The 10,118-nt window shown below is 43.5% G+C and overlaps 1 protein-coding gene across 1 annotated transcript in view; it reads right to left on the reverse strand.

The window, feature by feature from the left end:
* Positions 1 to 5,005, reverse strand: part of LOC126419106 (uncharacterized) — a 96,416-nt gene extending 91,411 nt beyond the window's left edge. Inside the window, exon 1 of the mRNA XM_050086205.1 lies at positions 4,939 to 5,005. Coding sequence (XP_049942162.1) covers positions 4,939 to 4,980 — 42 coding nt within the window. The 5' untranslated portion in view covers positions 4,981 to 5,005. The remainder of the gene's footprint in view (positions 1 to 4,938) is intronic.
* Between the last annotated feature and the right edge of the window lie 5,113 nt (positions 5,006 to 10,118).

The following is a 10,118-nucleotide window of genomic DNA, read 5'->3' on the forward strand; positions in this document are numbered from 1 at the left end:
TTAATGATGAATTAATCCTTCAAAGTCAAAGAAAACTATCAGTGACTTTGACAAGTGACCTGACCTAGCGAGCTTCTCTTGGTCTTGGAGAACCTTTCTCAGCCCATTGTGAAGAATGAATCTTCGTCCATATCATAAATAACTGTAGACCCATCACTAGTTATTTCTTTTAAGGAACAACTCGTTCTCATTTGCGCGATCAAAATTCACATATTGCGAGGCGAACGTCTTCCTGGTCTTGACTCATGAGCTGTGGGACGGACTTGGCGACAACACGAATCGTTCCAAAATGCTGTGGAAGGATTTCATGACATGATCCAGCTGAAATGTTGCATTCTTGTGCAATCTCTCGGACTATCAGTCTTCGATTGGCACCTACAATTTCGCTGACGTTGCTCACGTGAGTGTTTTCTGTAGACGTCGAAGAGCGTCGTGAACGAGAATTATCTTTAACTTTTTGGTGTGTCTCTGTAAAGGATTCCTTGAGTTTAGAGGAAAATTTAAAGCTGACGCGTTGTTCATCTAACTCTGCCATCTCGAAATTCGCAAACTGTGCGGCGAAACGTTCTACTCAATACAGGACTGAACAATAACTGACACACAACAATGAAACTTCCGCCAATTACACATTTAACACAGGCGTATGCAGGGATGCCAACCGCATTTCGCTCCAACACATCTTTGGCGAGAAATTAATCATGTTCCGGAATTTTTTGAACAGACCTTGAACTTGGAGTGGTTCCCGTGGCCAGGACGCATGGTCTGCTGATGTATAAGGCTCAGCGATGAATTGCCGTTCTGCGCTTCTTCGGATGACCATCGTCGGTGAGCATGGCGGCTTCTTAGGGACAGGTTCCATTATTCAAATGTTCTGGAGAGAGACAAGTTGTGTTACTGCTGGCATCATGGCGTTCGGTATGCCTCCAAGTCACGGCTGGTGGTGACTGAGGGAACTCTGACGGCTCAACACTATGTTACGAACATCCTGTGTCCCATGCATTATCTCTCACGCGCCAATATCGTGGTGACATTTTTCAGTAGAACAATGCACGTATGCACATGGCAGTGTCTGCGTGATGGTGACATGGTGACGTCCTCCTTGCGGCCAGGCAGATCCCCAGATCTGGCGCCGATAGAACATGTGTGGGACCAGACTCGGACATCAACTCCGCCCCAGGGCCAGTGTCCGGAATATCGAGGACCAGTTACAACAATTGTTGGCCAGCTAGCTGCAGGAGAGGATTCAACAGCTTTATGACATCCTTCTCAACTGAATCGGTGCGTGCATCCAGGCCAGACACGATGCAACGCCATACAGAGAAATGTGCTCATACTGCCGAGTTCTTTGTAAATTTGATTCGATTTTCTAATCACTAAAATTAACATCACACACTTGTAAAGTTCAAAATGGTGTATACCACATGCCCGTAGTTTTCACAATATTTCAGATCTAGTAAGTACTGTTGACTTTTTTTCGGATACACATGACTGCAATTGAGATGGAAATCACTTGAGTACCTTAAAAAGTCCTAGAGCCAATCGGAGACTAAACAGTAGCCAATTTGTATTTGAAGCCTGACATACAACCGTGTAGAACGTCTGTAAAAGATCGATGGATTTGGGCAATAATGATGTGAGTGTAATAAGTGTGTGCAACAGAGAAACATTACAAGTCGACCTCGAGTCACTTGTATCGACAGCAAAGCGCTGAGTAAGTTAACACGTCTTCTCCTCCGGAGTAAATTGGAGTCCTTTTATCTACCTTGTTTTGACTGCGCTGTAGAAGAAAATGTTACGTATTTACTACTTCCTCAAGAAAGGTTTTCTTTCTTTATACTAGTTGTTACAATATGGCGCTACTCTCAGCTTTCAATACAGACGTCTGAAGATGACACAAAAATCTCGAAACATGTTAGTGTAGAACATAATAAAGTCATTCAAGTTAGTGGCGAGCAGTTGCAGTTCGTTAATAAGTGTAATAAGCATTTTTTTCCTTCCTGCGGTACACAGTCGTATAAAACTTCTTGAAAACCATCGTTGTTTTCTTTGATTGTTAAAATAATTTATTCATAAAGTACAGTAGCGCATTTTCCCCCGTTTAGCCAGTGTCGAGTGGGGTACAGTGAAAATGTTGTGCGTCAACACATGTTAAAATTTAAAAATACGTCTGAAATGTGTATTTGTCAAATCACCTGCATAGCTTCAGTATTTAAGGTCACCGTTGTTGGGATCTTTTGCATAAACAACATTAAATCACAACATATCTTTACTGCCTGATGGCGGTGGTGGTAAGTTCCTATGGGACCAAACTGCTGAGGTTATCGGTCCCCAGGCTTACACACTATTTAATCTAACTTACATTGAGGAATATACTATAATAGAAGCAAAACTGTCCCAATGAACATCGGTCTGTAACGAGCCATTTGCAAACTAACTGTAAATGTGTGGTTATGAACCGCCACTGACTTCCGTGTGAAGTATAGTCCTAGTTAGCACAAATGTGTTGCATATGTAGACTTTTCGGTGAGGTCCCTATCTAAACTGGGCTCAAATTTCAGCCAAGCCATAGCTTAAAAAGAAATACGTCACTTGTTACAATTCACTTCGCACTTGTACCTGTCAACGAAGATGCTCCACGGTTCGTCCTCATGTTTGGATGCTCCTCTCTCCATTGAGCTACAAAATTTTGGCAAGCAGAGCCGTGTAAATCTTGGCGAGACGGAAGAATCTGCTGCTGCAATTCTTCTGTTATATCAATGACAACGCTGTATACCTCACTTTAAGGTGATGCCAGACAGTAAAGTATAGAAGATAGAGGTAAGGTGATCTTGGAAACCAAGTTGCAGGCTCGCTTAACCTATGCATCTTGAACTGTACTGGTTCCGTAGAGGTCGTCTTACAATACATCAGCAGCAACACGTGCCCACCGCCCATCCAAAAAGTTCTGAGACTGATTTTATTCCTGGTTTATAAGCAGTGACTATGGTGGCAGCTTGAACTATCAACTGTTAACGACCGATGTGCATTCGACCAGTACGTTGTGAGCAGGCAGTGTTACGTAGCGGACATTAGGCCCTAGTTTCAGCGTTGCTGTGTCACAAAACGCAATGGAACAATGTCTCCGAATGAAGTGTTCAAGACATTCTCCAGAACGTTTTGAAGAAGAGGAAAGTGTGCTAAGTTTGTTCCATGCACCTTGATTCCCTAACAAAAACAACGACACTTGTACGCGTGTCACACCTTGATTGAAATGCAAAATACGGATTTTTTTCCCAAAAAAGTCATCATGGGTGACGAGACTCTGTGTTATCATTACGAGCATACCACAAAACGACCGAGTGCAGAAATTCTCATGACGGGTCACTATGCTTTGACGACATAACCGACATTCAGCCAATGTGACCGCGAAGTGAAAAACATCCCAAAGGATTTTTCTGACTCACACGGCTGTATGGGCGTCGTGTGCTTTGTACTTAAGTAGGATGAAGACTCTGTAGAACGCCTAAAGCAATAAAACCACCATCTTAATTTTTCTCCATTATTTATTACTCCAAACTCGGAACTTTTTGGACTGACGGAGTATGTAGCTCATTCACGAACCATTGGCTACAAGAGATATTCGAGTCCAATTAGTCTGGGACTTAATAGAAGAGTTCACAATATAAAAAAAATTCATACTAGCTGGGACAGTACTTTGTAATGAAGTGAGTGGCCATTATTTCGTAAACCGTTCGTTTGAACACTCATGATCGCTGGCAAGGTTCCGCTTTTCCTATTATCGTATGCTTTCACCCGTGTCGATTTTCGTCGTTAGTGATGACACATCTACATCTTCATCTACGTACATACTCTGTAATCACCGTACGTTGAGTGGCGGAGGGTACGTTGACCACTACTAGTCACTTCATTTCCTGCTACAAATGTGTGTTAATTCCTAAGCGACCAAACTGCTCAGGTCATTGGTCTCTAAACCTACACACTACTTAAACTAACTTACGCTAAGGACAACACACACACACCCATGCCCGATAGAGGACTCGAACCTCCGGCGGGAGGGGCCGCGGAGTCCTTGACATGGCGCCTCAAACCGCGCGGCCACACCGCCCGGCTCTCCTGGTACACTCGCAATTAGAGAGAGGTACAAACGACTGTCTTATGCCTCCGTATGAGCCCTAATTTCTCGTATCTTCGTGATCCTTACGCGAAATGTATTTTGTGGCAGTAGATTAGTTCTGCAGTCAGCTTCAAATGCCGGTTCTCTAAATTTCTCGAAATGAACTTCACCTTCCCTCTAGTAACTCCCATATGAGTTGCCGAAGCATCTCTGTAATACTTGCGTGTTGTTCCATGCAACTGGTAACAAATCTAGTAGCCCACCTCTGAATTGATTTAATGTCTTCCTTTCATCTGAACTGGCGCGGGTCGCAAACACCTGAGCAGTACTCAAGAATAGATTGCACTATATGCGGTCTCCTTTACAGACGAACCACACTTCCCCAAAATTCTCCGAGTAAACCGAAGTCGACCATTCGCCTTCCACTACCACAGTCGTCACAAGCTCGGTCCATTTCATATCGCTTTGCACCGTTACTCTCAGATACTTAAAAGAACGTGGTTGTGTCAAGCAGGACATTACTGATGTTGTATCCGAACGTCAATCGTTCCTTTCTCCCACTTATCCGCATTAACGTACATTCTTCTACATTTAGAGCTAGCTGCCATTCATAACATCCATATGCAAGTTACGTATTTTTTTAAATTGTTGGAGGTAGCGAAGAAGAAAATATTCGCCGTACCCCACTTGAAAGCGATTGATGTGTGTTAACAGTCAAAGGCGACAAGGACGTCTTTTGAGAAGGTAAAATAATAATGATAGAGGCGGAGAAAGAGTGATTAGGGTGAAAGTTTCGGCGTGAGTGCGGTATCGTCAGTACTCACGGCGGCAGCGAAGAGGAGCAAGAGCGTGCGGCGGGCGGACATCTCGACAGCGGCGGCAGCAGGCGGTAGACTGGAGGCGGCTGCGCGCTGCCGCCCCTCTTATAGACGTGGCGTCGCGACGCCAGGCGGCACCGCCTGTTGGAGGGGTGGGGGGTGCGCGGGGGCGGAGGACCGGCCGGTTTCCTGCCGACCTTGGAATCCAGCCTGCGTCCCAGCAATTAGACCGCGAGCGACGGACTTTCACTGATCGCGATACGGCTGCGTATCTGGACAGGCCGCCGCCCTGGAGTGCTCTCGAGAGCCGCGGAGGAAGACGTCCAGAAGGTGCAACCGGCTACTGTATGACGCGTTTCGTGGAGTTCCAAACAGTCCAATTATCAAAACGTTATACCTCATTGGCCATATAATAAGTCGCCATCGCATGTAAGCCGCACCACCAAATTTCGAGGAATACATAAATAAAAGGTCGGCCAGTGTGGCCGAGCGGTTCTAGGCTGACTGGAACCGCGTGACCGCTACGGTCGCAGGTTCGAATCCTGCCTCGGGCATGGATGTGTGTGATGTCCTTAGGGTAGTTAGGTTTAAGTAGTTCTAAGTTCTAGGGGACTGATGACCTCAGATGTCCCGCCGGCCGGAGTGGCCGAGCGGTTCTAGGCGCTGCAGTCTGGAATCGCGCGACCGCTACGGTCGCAGGTTCGAATTCTGCCTCGGGCATGGATGTGTGTGATGTCCTTAGGTTAGTTAGGTTTAACTAGTTCTAAGTTCTAGGGGACTGATGACCTCAGAAGTTAAGTCCCATAGTGCTCAGAGCCATTTGATTTTTGTTAAGTCCCATAGTACTCAGAGCCATTTGCACCATTAAAAAAATGCGCGAAAATAAGCCAAACACTGACTAGGAATCCCTTGAGTGCGAGGTACCAAAAGGCCAATGATGTTTACGGCATTCGATGCCCCACATATTGTCTACCCTGCAACCAAAATATTGGCTGCAAATGGCAACACGGGGCGGGAATAGAGATACCCAATGGTGAGCACAGCATGAAGCGACGGAGCGCAGGTGGACTGCTTAGTTGACGAGTAACTCACAACAGTACTACTGTGCTAGTGGTGTTGGTACGTTAACAGACCAATGGCAGCGGTAAATAAAGCAAACATTGTGTTAATCTACAACAGCTGCCGAAGTCGACATTTTGTCAGGAAGGAACCTAAGGCATTCCGCAGAGTGAGAAAGATGTGGCAGCTAAAATACCGGTATTTGCATTTCTGTAAGATGAGTCAGTGGAATTGTGAGGTGTGGTATACGCTCGTCTGTGCGGACAATGTATTTGTCGAGTACAATGGTAACGATACGTGCTTAGCAAGTGAAAGCTGATACCAAAACAGGTGTCGCGCCATGTAGTTCATCATCCTTATGGGACAGGTCACCATAAATCACGTCTCCAGTGAAATGTAATAAGGAACAATCGTTGTCCAAGAAGCGGGTGCTAAACATAATTTACGTACACGAAAGATCATCTACAGCATAGTAAAAAGCCAATTATGAGCAGTTTTCGAATAAGTCCGCAGCAATTTGACTGTGTAGTGCATAAGAAAAACTACGGATATTCATGGCGGGACAAGGTGCACCCGTTACAAAAACAGGTGTTTGTGCGTTTCAAAGATGCTCGATACAGTTTGCAGGATGTGTACGATAGTGACCTACTAATTTATGCATATCAAATTGCGCGCGATATAGATTACAGTTATTTCAAGAGAAGTACTGAATGGCTGCATAACTTCAAGCAGTGTTACAGAATTGAAAGACGTAAGATAATGAAAGTTCAAACAAAGCGTCAACTTGACGATGCACAGCAAATTGCGGAATCGGCCAGAAAATTTTTAGATAAGATAAACAAACATGTCTCATCGGTCAGTAAGGACCTTTTTTTTCTGCTTCGACAAATCGGGATTTGAAGAGGAAATGCATATGAAAGGAACCATAGAAATTAGAGCTACTATGAGGGTTGTGCCAAGACCAACTAACATCAATGCCTTAACGCATAAGTATACAATTATGCCGACTGCTAATCTGGGTGGTAAATTGGCTGGAAGGTTATTTATTGTTCTGCTATAAGTTGGAAGTGCTCTGCCTCCTACAATTCTTTCTCGTGTGCGGATCTTGCAAGGGCAGTAGGAAATACTTACTTCACAGCACGGAAGAGTGGAAAAATGAACGTAAGATAATCTCAACTATGGTATGAGCACTGATTTTGGCCAATATCTGACCAAAATAACTTGCTTTTGCTTGATTTCTGGTCTGTGTATAAAAATCATACTCATTTAGAGCAAACTATACCACCTGAAAAATGTGTCACATTGCAATTCATACAATCGGGAACCAGTGGACACAATCAGCCTCTGAAGATTTGTTTTTTCCGTGCCTATAAAACATATTATTGCACTATCTGCAGCTACGCCGTTATGGGATAGCCAGTTTCACGATAAGCTCCACGACAAGCTTTTTCTCATTCGGTAGTATGCCATCACATTAGATCAGATCTCATCACCCCGCTACACCAATATGATTCTATATACATTTTTTAGGAGTGGATACCTGGATGAACGTCCTGCGAGGTTTGTAACTCTCAAGGAGTTCGCCTTCGATCTTGATGGTGCGAACCTTTGCGATCATTGTGGTGCGACATTTTTCATTCGGTGTTCTTGGCGCAAGTTAATGGTTTGTTTTGAACATTTCTTGAATGTTAAAGATGTCCATTTTGTGATGTGTAACACATTCACCCCAAAAAGGTTGATCTCGGCAGCTCCCGGACACTCTTTTTCTGTCGCCCTCCTTATGTACATGGAGAGTCATTAGCAACTAACATCTTTCCTGTCATAATTGTTAACACAAGACTTTCAAATTAACCTTACTAAAGGTGAACTCGCGACGTCGCACTCAAGTGGTTCCATGTGAGAAGAGGAAAATTAACAGAATCTTCATCTACGTGATTACTCTGCTATTCACAATGAAGTGCCTGGCAGAGGGTTCAATGAACCACCTTCAAGCTGTCTCTCCACCGTTCCACTCTCGAACGGCGCGTGGGAAAAACTAGCACTTAAATTTTTCTGTGGGAGCCCTGATTTCTTTTATTTTATCGTGATGATCTTTCCTCCCTATGTAGGCGAGTGCCAACAAAATGTTTTCGCAATCGGAGGAGAAAACTGGTGATTGAAATTTCATGAGAAGATCCCGTCGCAACGAAAAACAGCTTTGTTTTAATGATCGCCACTCCAATTCACGTATCATGTCTGTGGCACCATCTGCCCTATTCCGCGATAATATAAAACGAGCTGCCTTTCTCTGTACTTTTTCGATGTCATCCGTCAGGCCCACCTGATGCGGATCCCACACTGCACAGCAATACTCCAGAAGAGCGCGGAGAAGCGTGGTGTAAACAGTCTCTTTAGTAGACCTGTTGCACCTTCTAAGTGTTCTGCCAATGAATCGCAGTCTTTGGTTTGCTCTACCGACAATATTGTCTATGTGATCGTTCCAATTTAGGTTATTTGTAATTGTAGTCCCTAAGTATTTAGTTGAGTTTAAGGCCTTCAGATTTGTGTGACTTACCACGTAATCGAAATTTAGCGGATTTCTCTTAGTACTCACGTGAGTAACTTCACACTTTTCTTTATTCAGTGCCAATTACCACTTTTCGCACCATACAGACCTCTTATCTAAATCATTTTGCAATTCGTTTTGATCATCTGATGACTCTACAAGACGGTAAATGACAGCATCAACTGCAAACAGTCTGAGACGCCTACTCAGATTGTCTCCTATATCGTTAATATAGATCATGAACAAGAGAGTGCCTATAACACACCCTTGGCGAATATCGGATATTACTTCTGTTTTACTCGATGATTTTCCGTGTATTACTACGACCTGCGACCTTTCTGACAGGAAATCACGAATGCAGTCGCACAACTGAGGCGACATTCCATAGGCACCCAGTTTGGTTGGAAGACGCTTGTGAGGAACGGTGTCGCAAGCCTTCTGGAAATCTAAAAATACAGAATCAATTTGACATCCCCTGTCGATATCACTCATTTCTTCATGAGTATAAAGAACTAATTGTGTTTCGCAAGAACGATATTTTCTGAATCCGTGCTGACTATGTGTCAGTAAATTGTTTTCTTCGAGGTACTGAAACGTTCCCTTAGAAAAATTATAAATGACTGTGCTGAAACTGACACACAATATTTTTAGCGCAACGCAATCTGACTTTCAAAAATCGCTACAAAAGAATGGCCCTGACTAACAATAACCTATACCTTTCATGAATCACTTACCTCACAAAAATCTTCGTTACTCAAACTACTGCAGTACAGTGTGCGCCTATACTGAATAAAAGATTCTAACTACTGAAGACACTAACTACTGATAGGCATAGTTAGCAAATGAAAGATTTCGATAGAGAACAAACAATGTATTTACCTCAATAGTGTTCAAAAGTCATTATATATATATATATATATATATATATATATATATATTATTGGTGTTTTGCCCTTAAAGAGCGCATTTGGACTAAACTACATGGCCAGTTCCTTTTGCTGCCTTCCTTGCTGCCCAAACTTCCCTCATTCGCTCGCTGTGTTTCTGTTTCCGGTCCTCTGTCCATGCTTCTTGTCGGCTTTGTGTCTTCGGCTTCATCTTGATTGCCTTTTTGGTTGCCCATATTTCTTTCATCTTCTGGCTGTGATCTTGCTTGCGTTCTTCGGTCCATTTTATGCCTGTTCGTTTGTCGCATTGTATCTCATGTAGTTTACTTTTCTTAATGATGTTTCTGAAATTTATTCTGTCGTTTATTGTGTCTGCTGTTATGTTGAGCTGGTTCAAGTCGTTTTCTACCTCTGCCACCCATTTGTTGTTTCTAGTGGTTACCCAGTCAAAGATCTGTTTGGTCAGCCTGTGTGATGGCATTCTGTATAGGTGTCCATAGAATTGTAGTCTGCGTTTTCTAATCTTTTCTGTGATTGTGTCCGTATGTTTGTACAGTTCCTCTGTAGGTTTCTTGATCCATATTCCATTGTTGTTAGTTGCGCCAAATATTTTCCTAAGTATTTTCCGTTCTACTTTTTCTAATTGTCTGATACGTGTATGCCCTAGGATTAGTGTGGTCTCTGCTGCGTATAGT

This window comes from Schistocerca serialis, chromosome 9 (assembly GCF_023864345.2).
Source record: "Schistocerca serialis cubense isolate TAMUIC-IGC-003099 chromosome 9, iqSchSeri2.2, whole genome shotgun sequence".
NCBI lineage: Eukaryota > Metazoa > Arthropoda > Insecta > Orthoptera > Acrididae > Schistocerca > Schistocerca serialis.